Source organism: Meriones unguiculatus, chromosome 17 (genome assembly GCF_030254825.1).
Source record: "Meriones unguiculatus strain TT.TT164.6M chromosome 17, Bangor_MerUng_6.1, whole genome shotgun sequence".
In the NCBI taxonomy this organism is placed as follows: Eukaryota; Metazoa; Chordata; class Mammalia; order Rodentia; family Muridae; genus Meriones; species Meriones unguiculatus.
The window spans coordinates 38,810,618-38,825,184 of NC_083364.1; the positions used below are offsets into that span (position 1 = coordinate 38,810,618).

General features: G+C 41.5%; 1 protein-coding gene across 3 annotated transcripts in view; it reads right to left on the reverse strand.

The window, feature by feature from the left end:
- Sec22a (SEC22 homolog A, vesicle trafficking protein) overlaps positions 1–12,449 on the reverse strand; it is a 60,018-nt gene extending 47,569 nt beyond the window's left edge. The window contains exons 1-2 of one of the 3 annotated variants that reach the window (XM_021634648.2): positions 12,396–12,449; positions 2,541–2,739 (exon numbers count right to left, since the gene is read on the reverse strand). In XM_021634648.2, coding sequence (XP_021490323.2) covers positions 2,541–2,722 — 182 coding nt within the window. In that variant the 5' untranslated portion in view covers positions 2,723–2,739; positions 12,396–12,449. Of the gene's footprint in view, positions 1–2,540; positions 2,740–11,665; positions 11,687–11,918; positions 12,061–12,395 lie in introns of those variants that run through there. The other 2 variants (XM_021634649.2, XM_060370316.1) reach the window with 2 other exon arrangements.
- Between the last annotated feature and the right edge of the window lie 2,118 nt (positions 12,450–14,567).

The window sequence follows — 14,567 nt, forward strand, 5'->3', positions numbered from 1 at the left end:
AGCCAATCTGCATTAACTTTGACATGTCTATACCACTACCTTACAACAAATGGAACTGAGAATGACAGAGGGCATTATAAAAGCCTGATACCTAAAATGCTTCAATGCTTCAAGTTCTTGTCTTTACCTAAGTAGAAGCAGGCCGAGACATTGTTTTAGATTCAATTTAACCACTATCATCAATGTTATTTTCTAAATAAGCCTTCAAAAACCTAATTAAATATACTATCCCATTATTTTACAGTTGCTAAGTGATCCATGTAATTGTGGACATTTTTTAAGGTTCTACCCTGGCCTCCTCTAAATTCAGTTGACATTTCTGCCCTCTAAATTTGAACTATATCTATGTGAATGGTTCCAAAATCCCTATCCTCCTCAAGTGGCACTGGGAAGGCAGTCAGGGAGCTCTTCTGAGTTCTAGGCTAGGCTGGTCTAAGTAGTAAGTTCAAGATAGCCAGGACTATACTGTGAGACCCCATCCGAAAAACAAAACAAAATCATATGGGACTTCATTATCTCTCATTCTCACATGCTAAGCCATCCTTCTCCAAGGATTGCTCATTTCTTAAGAGACTATCATTCTGTTCAGTTCTAAAGCTTCAGTCATTGATCCTTCTCTTCATCTCTAGTATTCCACCTCAGCAAGCTTGACCATTTCCTCTTTTGAACTATCTTTCTCTTTGGCATTTTCTTTTTCATTTGTACATTTATTTTTCACTTCACACTCTAGTAAGCTGACCTGTCTCCCTTCACTCTCTTAAATGTTTTACTCTATTCTACAGTCTTTGGTTTGGTTCTTTTTTTTTTTTTTTTAGGTTTATTTTACGTATATGAATACTGCTTTCATGCACAGCAGAAGAGAGAATCAGATTTCATTACAGATTGTTTGAAAGCCACCGTGTGGTTGCTGGGGATTGAACTCAGGACCTCTGGAAGAACAGCCAGTGCTCTTAAACCCCTGAGCCATCTCTCCAGCAGTTCTTTCTTTTTTGAGACAGAGTGGCACTATGTAGTTCTGGCTGGCCTGGAGCTTACAGACCTGCCTGCCTCTGCCTCCTGGGTACCGGGAGTAAAGATATGCACCATTCCCTTTGTTTTCATCAAGTCATTAACCTACAACCTATTGTATCATAATTACTTCCCTCATGTTGAACTTTCCGGGCAATCCAGGATCTGGACCCACAGTTAGCACACTTGTCTCATAGCTACAAATCTTCATCCACTAGCACCAAGTCAAACAAGTTAATAAGCCTGACATGCTATATCCGCATACACTGCTGCTTCTGCCTCCCTTCCCTGTACTTGGAATATGATGACTTGTCCTGCCTTAGGCAAATTTTAATTCTTCAAAACATAGTGTCTTAATAATAAAGCTCTTTGCTTACATAACCCACATGAACCTTATTATTATCTGATTTCCTTCTATGTTCATAATTAGCATCATGGACCCCCTAGCTAACAGTTCTAATTGTTTCATATGGATGCTGTCCAAAGTGCTCTCATTTGTTTCCACAGTAATTACAAATCATAAACTGGTTTCCAAATCTAAATCCCACACTTTTCCTCTTTGCTAAGCTTCAGGCTCACACATCCAGATGACCATACCCCTTGAACATCCAATAGACATGTCAGATTTAACACGTCCAAACAGAACTCTTTACCAGTGAAATAAAATTAACCTCTCTAGTCTTTCTCCTTTTAGCCCTATTATGCATGCAGTTTCTAAGGCCAAAAATTTACATGTGATTCTTTTCTTTTTCCTTAACATTCCTAAAGCCTATGAGGGCCATTTATGGGTATTAGGTCCAAAAAGTAGCTCAAATCCAACCATTCTTCATTATCCCCCCATTCAAGTTGCAGCCATTGTGTCTAATCATGCCTTCTAACCATCCCTCTGCTTCCACTCAGCCTCCCTTGTTCTTCAGAGATTTACTCACAGCCAAAGCGAGATCATAAAATTCTCCAGCTTAAAACTCAACAGACTCATTATGGCCTAGAGGACCCAAAATAGCCTGCCCATTCTTATCTTTCTGACCTCAAGTTCTACTACTTGACCATTTCCCACAGTACTTCAGCAACACTGGCTTTACTGCCTCTTTTAACATGGATTCAAAGGACTTCTCCAATAGCTGTTGCTCCAGCCTTCCTCCTCGGCTTCAGGATCCTTCATATAACTGACTTCTTTTTTACTTTTAAAGTTTCTGCTCAAATATCATTCTTCCTGAAGGACTCAGTCACCACAGATTAAAGTCACACTCTATCTTATCACCCAGTCTTGCAGGACAGACAGATGGATAATTTCCCCTCCCCATAGGACAAGGCTTTACTTCTTAGCATTTTCCCTTACAATTTGCCTGCTACAATCTGAGCATGTAAAAACTCTAATATTTATTGAGCAATTTATAGGAAGCATTATCTGCAAAAAATCAATATAAAGTCTTCTAAAGCCAGATTCAAATCCAGATAATCTGAAAAAAAAAAGGTTGATAAATTTCATTAAAATGAGAACCTCTATGTAAATGACTCTAATGAGGTCTTACTTAATGTTGTAATGTCCAGTTTTCAGTGTACATCTATCAGGAAGTTGAGCAAGTTTCCTTGAAAGCATTTTAAAGTACTTTCTGCACTCTTGCACTCCTGTGCTCTGCTCATAATCAGTAGATGCAGACAGCGGCAGTCCATCTCTGACACGAATGACAGAGGCAGATAAAATCATAGACATTTCAACCCACAGAAGACCTAAAATAAAATGACAAATTTGAATTAAATAAAAATCAAGGCCAAAGCTGCTAAGCACTTATAAATTTCTAAATTAGCAATAATCAGAGTATTAAAAAATGACACAATGTATTTCAAGAACCTCTCACTTAATAAGCTTTTAATAATGTATTTTTATTTGATGTATATGGTACGCATGTGCACCATGTGTAAGTCTGGTGGCCCTGGAGACCAGAGAGAGAACATAGATAGTGGTGAGCAGCTATGTGGGTACTGGGGTTTCCTGAAAGAGCAAGTGCTCTTAACCTCCGAGCCATCTCTCCAGCTACCGAGCAAGCTTTTAAAAATGACATTTGTGCCAGCCATGGTGGTGCACACCTGTAATCTCAGCACTCAGGAGGCAGAGGCAGGCAGATCTCTGTGAGTTCGAGGCCAGCCTGGTCTACAAAGCAAACGAGTCCAAGACAGCCATGGCTACAGAGAAACCCTGTCTCGAAAAAACAAAATAAAAATAAATTTAAAAAATTTTTAAATGACATTTGCAAGCTGAGATGGGTGAATGGGTAACACCTGCAGGGCAAGCCATCCGATGACCTAAGTTTGGCTTTATAGAACACATGAAAAAAAAATGGAGATATGGTTATATGAGTAAACAGCTATAATCCCTGAGGGCTCCTCCAGGGAGATGGGAATTGTAGACAGAAGAATCTCCAGCTCTGAGGCCAGCTAGCCTTAGCAGTGAACAAGATTCTGTTTCCAACAAGGTGGGAATGCAAGAACCAGTACCTTAGGTTGTCCTTTGATCTCCTCACATATGTTGTGGGCACACATATGACTCACCCCCACTGGGCCAGTGTTCACAGTGCTAGAAGTTGCTATACAAGCTGGTGGAGAAAGGTAATCATCCATGTACCCAGCTATGAGCGCTGCAATCTCAAATAATGACTTGCCTACAAGTTATGCCCAGAGGCCCAATAGTGGCAGAATGTTATGGGAGTAACCATTCATTTTGTGAAATTTGAATTAAATTCAAATTTCCACTTTATGAGATGGAACCCATAACTATTATTGAGGGCAAGAACCTGAAACTGGACAGATCATGGGGCCTAGGGGAAAACCTACTACTATTATTCTGTTAAATCAATATTGAGGTTAAACAATCTCTATACTCATAGATCAGTGCATCAACAACTCTCATCAAAAATGCCATTTCTTAGAGCAGATAGTAATTAACAGAGAGCCACACTAGACAATGTGTACTCAGCCCTATATGGAATGTCTTTATCATACCTGTCCCCTCAAGGCTCAGAGATCTATGTAGAAGATGGGGGTAGAAAGGTGTGAGAGCCAGAAGTGGAGGTTGACTTCACGGAAAATACATTTTCCAGATACAACAAAGCAGAAGTACATATGGCGCTCACAGACAGTGTGACAGCATACACAAGGCCTGAACCAACTCAAGCCAGACAAAGATCTAACCAAGAAGCTATCAGCAATCAATAGTTGCTCACAGAAGGAGAATTTAGTTTTCTTCAATGGGAGTAACACTGAGTATAATTATCAACTATACTCCAGGCAAGCCCCCTGGAGCACACAAAAGGGACTCCCTGATTGGTTGTTGCTGGTTTGTTTGTTTGGTGCGTGTTTTTTGTTTGTTTTCTTTTGTTTTTAGGAGAGCTCAGGATGGTGGTACATGCCATTAATCCCAGATCTAGGGAAGCAGAGGCAGGCAGATCTCTGAGTTTAAGAATGAGTTCCAGGACAGCCAGAGTGCCACAGAGAAACTCTGTCTCAGAGAGAGAGAGAGAGAGACAGAGAGAACAGGGGGATAAGAACATGAAGTTGGGTGGCTAAGGAGGTGGAGATCTGAGAAGGGAAGGAAGGGAAAGAATATGGTTAAAACATATTACATGGAAGTCTCAAAGAATAAATTAAAAAATAAAATAAATTTGAGAATTAAAAAATAAAAGCACTAATAGTAATTATTGTTGATTGATTTAGAGACATTGTCCTGCTATGTAGCCCTAGCTAGCCTCAAACTCACTGTAGATCTCCTGACTCAGCCTTCTGGGTACTGAGTTTACAGGTATGTAGCACCATGCTCAGCATGAAATTTAAATATGTAATCTTACCCTGAAGAAAAAAAATCATAAATCCAAATAAAAAATTAAATGAATACTCTTATGATAAAATAATTTAAAATGATCTAAAAATCCAGTATAGGATGACAATTAAGTAAATAAATTAGAGTATACCCATATGACAGAATACAATGTAGCAAAAATAAAATGTTTAATAATATGGTAAAATCCTAATGTGTCCTTTGCTTTACAGAAGCTTTTCAGTTTCATGAGGTCCCATTTATTGATTGTTGCTCTTAGAGCCTGTGCTGTTGGTGTTCTGTTCAGGAAGTTGTCTCCTGTACCAATGAGTTCTAGGGTTTTCCCCACTTTTTCTTCTAACTGATTTAATGTGTCTGGTTTTATGTTGAGGTCTTTGATCCACTTGGGCTTTAGTTTTGTACAGGGTGATAAGTATGGATCTATTTGCATTTTTCTACATATAGACATCCAGTTAGACCAGCACCATTTGTTGAAGATGCTATCTTTTTTCCATTGTATGGTTTTGGCATCTTTGTCAAAGATCAGATGTCCATAAGGTGTGTGGGTTTTATTCTGGGTCTTCTATTTGGTTCCACTGATCCACCATTCTGTTTCTATGCCAGTACCATGCAGTTTTTATAACTGTTGCTCTATAGTACAGCTATAAGATCAGGGAGGGAGATACCTCCAGAAGATCTTTTATTGTAGAGGATTGTTTTAGCAATTCTGGGTTTCTTGTTATTCCATATGAAGTTGGATTTTTTTCTTTCCAGGTCTGTAGAGAATTGTGTTGGTACTTTGATGGGAATTGCATTGAATCTGTAGATTGCTTTTGGTAAGATGGCTATTTTTACTATGTTAATCCTGCCAAGCCATGAGCATGGGAGATCTTTCCATCCTCTGATATCTTCTTCTAATTCTTTCTTCAGAGACTTGAAATTTTTTTCATACAAGTCTTTGACTTGCTTGGTTAGGGTTACACCAAGGTACTTTATGTCATTTGTGGCTCCTGTGAAGGGTGTTGTTTTCCTAATTTCTTTCTCAGCCCTTTTGTCTTTTGTATGCAGGAGGGCTACTTATTTTTTTTTAGTTAATTTTGTATCTGGCCACTTTGCTGAAGGTGTTTATCAGCTGTAGGAGTTCCCTGGTAGAGTTTTTGGGGTCACTCATGTATACTATCATATCATCTGCAAATAGTGATAATTTGATTTCTTCCTTTCCAATTTGTATCCCCTTGATCTCTTCAACTGTTTTATTGCCCCAGCAAGGACTTCCAGAACTATGTTGAAGAGATATGGAGAGAGTGGGCAGCCCTATCTTGTCCCTGATTTCAGTGGGATTGCTTTAAGTTTCTCTACATTCAGTTTGATGTTGGCTATAGGCTTGTTGTATATCGCCTTTACTGTGTTTAGATATGTGCCTTGTATCCCAGAACTCTCCAATACTTTAAACATGAATGGGTGTTGGATTTTGTCAAACACTTTTTCAGCATCTAGGGAGATTATCATGTGGGTTTTTTTTCTTTCAGTTTGTTAATATGGTGGATCACATTGATGGATTTCCATATAATGAACCACCCCTGCATGCCTGGGTTGAAGCCTACTTGGTCATAGTGGATGATATCTTTGATGTGTTCTTGTATTCGTTTTGCAAGTATTTGTTGAGTATTTTTGCATCAATGTTCATAAGGGAGATTGGCCTGAAATTCTCTTTCTTTGTTGGGTCTTTGTGAGGTTTAAGTACCAAGGTGACTGTGGCTTCATAGAATGAGTTTGGTAATGTTCCTTCCCTTTCTATTTTGTGGAATAGTTTGAAGAGAATTGGAGTTAGCTCTTCTTTGAAGGTCTGGTAGAATTCTGTGCTGAAACCATCTGGTCCTGGGCTTTTTTTGGATGGGAGACTTTCGATGACCACTTCTATTTCCTTGGAGGATATAGGACTATTTAATTGATTTACCTGGTCCTGATTCAGCTTTGGTAAGTTGAATCGATCAAGAAAATTGTCCATTTCATTTAGATTTTCAAATTTTGTGGCATATAGACTTTTGAAGAAAGTCCTAATAATTGTTTGGATTTCCTCAGTGTCTGTAGTTTTGTCCCCCTTTTCATTTCTGATTTTGTGATGGTGTCTCTCTGCCTTTTAGTTAGCTTGGCTAAGGGTTTGTCTATCTTGCTCATTTTCTCAAAGAACCAACTCTTGGTTTCACTGATTCTTTGAATTGTTTTATTTGTTTCTAATTGATTGATTTCAGCCCTGAGTTTGATTATTTCCAGCCGTCTACTCCTTTTTGGTGTGTCTGCTTCTTCTTTTTTTAGGGTTTTCAGGTGAGCCATTAAGTTGCTTGAATGAGCTGTCTCGAATTTCTTCTTGAAGGCACTTAGTGCTATGAACTTTGCTCTTAGCACTGCTTTCATTGTGTCCCACAAGTTTGAGTATGTTGTGCCTTAATTTTCATTGAATTCTAGGAAGACTTTAATTTCGTTCTTTATTTCTTCCCTGACCCAGCTGTCATTTAGTAGCAAGTTGTTCAATTTCCATGTGTGTGTAGGCTTTTTGCTATTTCTGTTGTTGTTGAGGTCTAGCTTTATTCCATGGTGATCAGATAGGATACAAGGGATTATTTCAATCTTCTTGTAGCTGTCGAGGCTCCCTTTGTGACCCACTAACAGCCACTGGTCATTAATCTCTCTCAACATCAATGGACTCAATTCTCAAATAAAAAGACACAGACTAACAGAATCGATGTGTAAACAAGACCCAGCAATCTGTCGCATACAAAAAACACACCTAAGTCAAAAAGATAGACAATACCTGAGGATAAAGGGTTGGAAGACAGCTTTCAAAGCAAATGGACCCAAGAAGCAAGCAGGAGTAGCCATTCTAATATCTGATAAAATAGACTTTCAACCAAAATTAATCAAAAGAGATGGAGAAGGACACTTCATACTTATCAAGGGAAAATTCCACCAGGAAGACATCACAATCCTGAACATCTATGCCCCAAATACAAGGGCACCCACATTTGTAAAAGAAACATTGATAAAACTTAAACCACTCATAGACCCCACACACATTAATAGTGGGAGACTTCAACACCCCACTCTCAACAAAGGACAGGTCAACAAAACAGAAATTAAACAAAGAAACAATGTCTCTAACAGAGGTCATGAATCAAATGGACCTAACAGACATTTATAGAATCTTACACCCAAACACAAAAGAATTTACCTTCTTCTCAGCACCTCATGGAACCTTCTCCAAAATAGACCATATAGTTAGTCACAAAGCAAGCCTCAACAGATACAAGAAGATTGAAGTAATCCCTTGTATCCTGTCTGATCACCATGGAATAAAGCTGGCCTTCAACAACAACAGAAATAGCAAAAAGCCTACACACACATAGAAACTGAACAACTTGCTACTAAATGACAGCTGGGTCAGGGAAGAAAGAAATTAAAGTCTTCCTAGAACTCAATGAAAATGTAGACACAACATAGTTAAACTTATGGGATACAATGAAAGCAGTGCCAAGAGGAAAGTTCATAGCACTAAGTGCCTAATGTGATAAGCTAAAAACATTTTTAAAAATCAAGATAAAAACTGCATATTTTACCAGATAAAGTGACACATAACTATAATCTTAACACTTAGGAGGGCAGAAGAGGGAGGATCATGAGTTGGAAGCTAGCCTGGGCTACATCATAAGGCCCTGTCTCAAAAGGAATTTTTAGACAAACATATATTCACAGATTCCTAATATATACTTCAAGCTAGTAAACAGAAGCAGAACACAGCAGCCAAGGCCCTGAAAGGTTGTCAGAGGGGTGTTTCTATTTATCAGTGGATAATTTTGTTTCTATGTGGAAAAAGTTACCCCTGCCCTGAGTAATTTGATTTAACATCCAAACCAATTAAAGAGGGAGAAAGGGAAGAGGAAGAGACAGAAGAAGAAGAAGAAGAAGAAGAAGAAGAAGAAGAAGAAGAAGAAGAAGAAGAAGCAGCAGCAACTAGGATAAACATCTAATGAACAATCAACCTTTAAACAATGTACAGAATACAATCTCTTTCAACTTTAAAATCATATTAAAAGCTTTACTTTAAGGTCTTATGAGAGTATATTTAAGACAAACAAACAGAACAGGACTGTGCCTGTATGGAGGCAAGCTAGGATTAGAGTGCACATAAGAGCTAGGCAGTGTGAGTCTGAGCTGGAACTAAGGGAAGCAAGAGGGCGCCAACAACTGCCCCGGAAGCTTTGGAAAGGGTATCAGCTTTTTCCTACCAGGGCCATAGATAAAATTTTCAGCCATTGCTCCACTGTTCTTCACTTGTAACAAAAAGAAAACATTATAGCTGTCTTTACATAACAGAAACCTCACAGGAAGTCCAAGGAGTGTTTGGCATTTCCTTACAAGAGCAATTGTAGAGGAAAGAGTCCAAATTAGAATTTAGGGAAAGCTGCAAAGACAGGGAAAAGTAAAGTCCCCAAACATCAATTAATTGGATGCTTCTGTAAGCCCCTCTCCTTCGGAAGGCTGTCAGGGAATGACCTTAGGTTCAAAGTGTCAGGAAGGTACTTCTCAAAATCCAAGTAAGATCGTTCTTACACACACCTTCTAACCAAATGTCATTACCACCTCATTAAAGATAAAGATGGTTTATGCTGGGGTCACTCATCTTTTATTTCGGCTAATTAAGTACTATGTTCAGAATTCTTACCTCATCTGCAGCTCTCCTGTACAACTGCTTACTTACCAATCTCTCAACTTACTTACTATTTTTAACAATAACATCTACAAAATCAGTTTTGAGACATTAGGGTTTTTCCCCCCTTAAATCTAAGTTAAAATAGAGAAAACTTCATTCTATTTATACATGCATGGAATATTTTGGAGGCTTGCTTTCTAAATGTTCCTCTGTTTGCCAAATTATCTGACACCAAAGTTTGGGATACTAACTTATTACATATCATTTTGTTTACATAATCGCTGAAATCTGTGAGAATTAGAAGGGAGTAACTTAAGAATTGGCAGCATGATTGTGATGTAAAGGGTGGAGTCAGATTGACTGAACTTAATTGACCATATTAATTGCAAAGTCCAGACTGGGAGGAGACTGAATGAAAATAAAGGAAAAGGATACCAAGGGCTACCAGAGTTGACTGTGATGTTTCGTCAGGACTGCCTACCTCATTAGCAGTACTTGCTGCTTGCTTCTATGGCGGGCACCTGCACCACGCACTGTGTCTAACACCTCAGGCTCCACAACAGAAAATACCCACAATTAGAGAGAGAGGCTGTAACATATGTGGGTGCCATACAGTTCAGACAGGTGAGTCTAACTTCCACTTCACAGCTGAGGAAACTGACATTTGCTCAAATTCACCACTAGTATATGGTAGGACTGATACTTGAACCTAAATACCTCACATCTCTACATCACTGTGCTATACTGGCCTCCCCAAACCAGGAAAGCAACAAGCAGGAAAAACAAACAAACAAACAAATAAAAAACAGTCATACCTGTTTTTTTTTACTTTTGTTTTCAATTTAGACAGTTTCACAAAGCCTTCCCCTCCCCACCTGGTCTGAACTCACACTGTACCAAGGCTGCCCTTGAACTCCTGATCATCCTGTCTCTGCCTCCCAAGTGCTGGGATTATAGGCTTGCATCATAACACCTGGCTTATCTGATCATTTTAAAATAATAACAACAAGCAGGGACAATTCCTTTGAAAGGCAACACAATATGGCAATTAAAAAGTCAAATTCAGGCTTGGGAGATGACTCAGTGGCTAAAGCACTTACTATGTGGTCATGATGTAACAGATCCCTAGAACGCAAGTAAAGACGAGGCAAGCCAGGTAACCCCAAAAGAGAAGGGATCTCCCAGGCAGGATGGCTAGCTGGAGTGGCGGGAATTGGCACGCTCCAGGTTAAAAGACAAAACAAACAAACAAAACAAAACAAAACAAAACAAAAGTCTCAATTAAGTGGAAGGCAATCAGGGAAGATACTGGAAGTTAACACCCAACCTCCATACAGAGTGTGTCAACACACATTTGAATATACAGATACACATGCAAAATTAAAAATAAAAAAATTAAAAAATAAAATTAATAAAAAAGTCAGATTCCCAGTTTGCCCGGATTTAAATCCATGCTCTACCACACACCTGTCTCATTCAAAACCTCAGTTTCCTATGGCTACAATAAGTGGTACCTATCTTACAAAGCTCTTTTTAAGATACTGATGGCCTCTGCCTCTGCGCTCATAAAAAGCACTTGGCACTGTCTGTAATCTACTAAAAGTTCTCTTTTAAGTATTTTGCTATGCGCGCTACTGACAAGTTGCCTAACCCTCTTACAGATCAAGCACTTCATACATCTCATGTGAGCCTTCCAGGCACCCGTGAGGTTGGGTATTAGTTTCATTTTGCTTTGGGGGAAACACATGTCCCAAAAGTTTAAGTCATTTTTTTTCAACCGTTAGACTAGTAAGGGTCTAATTCTAACAACTCTATCCAAGCTTATTAACAACACGGTGAGGAGGTCTCTCTGACAGGAGTTTCTCTTCATACACCAACCTAAAACAAACGTTAAGTAAGCAGTCTCTAAAGAATACAGCACTAAACTAACGTGATCGTCTTAAGTGGGAATTGCCCGATGCCTCAATAACTTTGGACATGGTCCCGGATGTGAGATTCAGTTCTGAATCTTCCTTTATACACCACAAGTTCTAGGTACTGCTTCCGACACCACCTAAAGTCTTACAGCGCTGGCGAGTGAGGGGGTACCAGTAACGTGGAATGTGATCCCGTTTCTAATACGAAAATGGTTGTTGTACCCATCAGCTGGGATGCTATCACGTCCACGGTGGCGGACACCCAGGCTCTGCCTTGAGTTAAGCACGAGAGAGGGGCGGGTTCTGGAGAGCTGCACTCGCTCCAGGTGACGGTGATCCCGGAAGCTACGCAGCGGGAGACCAAGTCTAAAGCTGCTTTCACTTGTAGAGGGATTCACGCCAGCCACAGCTCGGCCTTCTCCGGAGACTCCCCACTTGTGGAGCCCATTTCTCAGGTCTCTCTTCTGCAAAGTACCTTTAAACCAGGGCCTCGCGGGGTTTCCCAGGGCCAGCGTGAGAGATCTCCAACTGCAACGCCCATCCAGACTCCACGAACCGCAGGGTACAAGCTACCCCGCCCGAAAGAGACTAGGAATGCCACCTCAAGCTCTCCCGGGCCACCTACCAGCCCGGGAGAGTCGGTGCGCTTCTGACATCGGGGGTAGGGGTGGGGGCGGGGAGTCAGCACCGCGGCTCGCTGGCAGCCGGGGGCGGCCGTCCCTCCCCGTCAGCAGCCCCTACCCCGGCCGCCCATCCCGGGACAGGCCCGGCTAAACTGCAACCGCCGACCGCGCGGCGCGCAGCCCTAGGTCCCAGGGACCCGAGACCCCGCCGCCCAGCTCCGGCTCGGGCACTACGGGTCAGGCCGAGGTGGAAAGGCCGCGAGGGGCGCGAGCGGCCGGCCGGAGCTCCCGGAGACCCTGAAAGAAAAGGGGGCCGGGCCGGGCCGTACCTGTCGCGCCGGGACCCGCCGCTCCGAGTGACGCGCCACCCGGTGCATTGTGGGGCCGGGAGTGGCCTTTCCAGCGGGGTTGCCCCTGTCCAACGTGGCTGGCGCGGGCGGAGCTCGCGCGGGCCAATCAGATTCCGTGGGAAACACCCAGCGCCCCGCCCCCTTCCCGAGGCCCGCCCTGTCCCCGCCCCCTCCGGCGGAGATTGGCAGGTTCCCAGGCACCTGCGCCGGGAGACTGCCTTCTCTCCTGAGAGCAGAGTTAAGCAGTCCCCGCAGAAACGAGGCTGATCTCCCTAACCTGCCGCTTTGTCTGGAAGCAGTCCGTCGTCTCAGGCCCCGCTCGGAGCAGAGGAAAGCCCTCTCTGGTGAACAGGGAAAAGATCTTCTCCCGTCGGCCAATACACAAAGAAACTTAACCAAGACAGAGAAATGCCGGATGCTGGCCCCGGCAGTGCCTCCCAGCCTTCACGAGGTTATGTGTTATTTCACAGGCATATCTGACTGCGTATTAAGTGGCAGGCAGCATATTAAGCATGTTTTACAGGAACGTGCGCAGCGCTCCATTGAAGGTGTAATAGGAATAAGAGGCATTAGAGCAAAAGCGTTAACGGAAGTGTGCATTGCGATTGGTGCTGTGAAGAAAAACTAACAGGTACAATGATGAACTCATTGTGGACCTTCCGGGACGAACTCCCTGAAGAGGTGTCATTTAAGGTCAAGACATATCAAGAGAGCTTTCAGAATGTTCCAGGCTCTGGAAATATGATTTGTGAGAATTTTAAGTTGCACTGGGAACGTTTGCTGGTTGGTTTCTGTCAAATCGATACAAAACCTTGATGTAGCTGGAAGACGGAATCTTAATTTTAATTGAGAAAATGACTCCATATAATTGACCTGTGGGCAAGTCTGTGGGACATTGCCTTGACTGATGATTGCTATAGGAGGGCCCAGCCCGTAGTGGGCGGTGTCACCCCAGGGCAGGTGGGCCTAGCTTGTAGAAGAAAGCAGGCTGAGCAAGCCATGCTGAGGCAAGCCAGGAAGCAGCACTCCAAGACTCCTCTGCTTCAGTTCCTGCCTCCAGATTTCTGCCTTGAGGTCCTGACCTTACTTTATTTCATAGATGAAATAAATCCTTTCCACCCCAAGTTGCTTTTGGTCACCATCTCATCAACAGAAATCCTAAAACAAAGAGTATGTAGGAGCAAGAAGTTTAGGCTGATATAGGCAAAGGCAAAACTCTCTTTGGCTACTTTACACAGTTCAGACAATGATCGGCAACATACCCTAAGGTCAACGAGGAGCCAAGAAAGACTGTTAAGTAGGATGTGATTTGCATATTTTAAAACTCATTTTACTGTTTGTGGATAATGGATTGGTAGAGGGCGTGAAGGGTCACTGATGGGCCAGTTTAGAGGCAGTTGTATTGGTCAAGGCCACAAATGGCAGTGGCTTGAGCTAAGATAATGGCAGTGGAGGCAGAAAGAGATGGATAGTTTCAAGATATGAATAAATCATAGGTGGAATTCATGGGACCTAATGGACTGATTTTCTGGAGCAGGTCAAAAAAAAAAAAAAAAGAGGATTATTAAAGATGGCTCCTTAGGTAACGAGATGGGTTAAAGAGCCATTTATATTCACAAAGAGTAGCAAATGCGTGGGGCTATTTAAATTTGAGAGACCTTTAAATGGGAATGGCAAGAAGCAGTTTTGGATAAGTATGCCTAGGGCTCAGAGCGAAGATCTGAACTAATTATGTATTTGGCAGTTCTTAGTATGAGTTAACATAGTATCCTAACATAGTCACGTGTATTAAAATGTCTGTAGAATGACTGCATGCTGGACTGTTCACATAGTGTAAGGAAAAAGAGCGAGCAATCCACAACTATATACAAATCACTAGAAGACTGAAATGAGCCAGACACAAAGACTCATGTTACGTGACCCCACTTATATAATATCAAAAAACTATGTAGTTATCGAAGGCAGGATGTTGGTTACCCATGTGTGGTATTAATATTTGAGATGGAAAATTAATGTTATTCTTGATCTGGACATGGTTATTGCTATGTGACCAATTAACAAAATTTCCTTCAGCTCTGTGCTTGTAATCTGTGTGAATTGACGGTATATGAAGATTATCTCTTTATAGTGGTAAGGGCAGTTCAGACACAC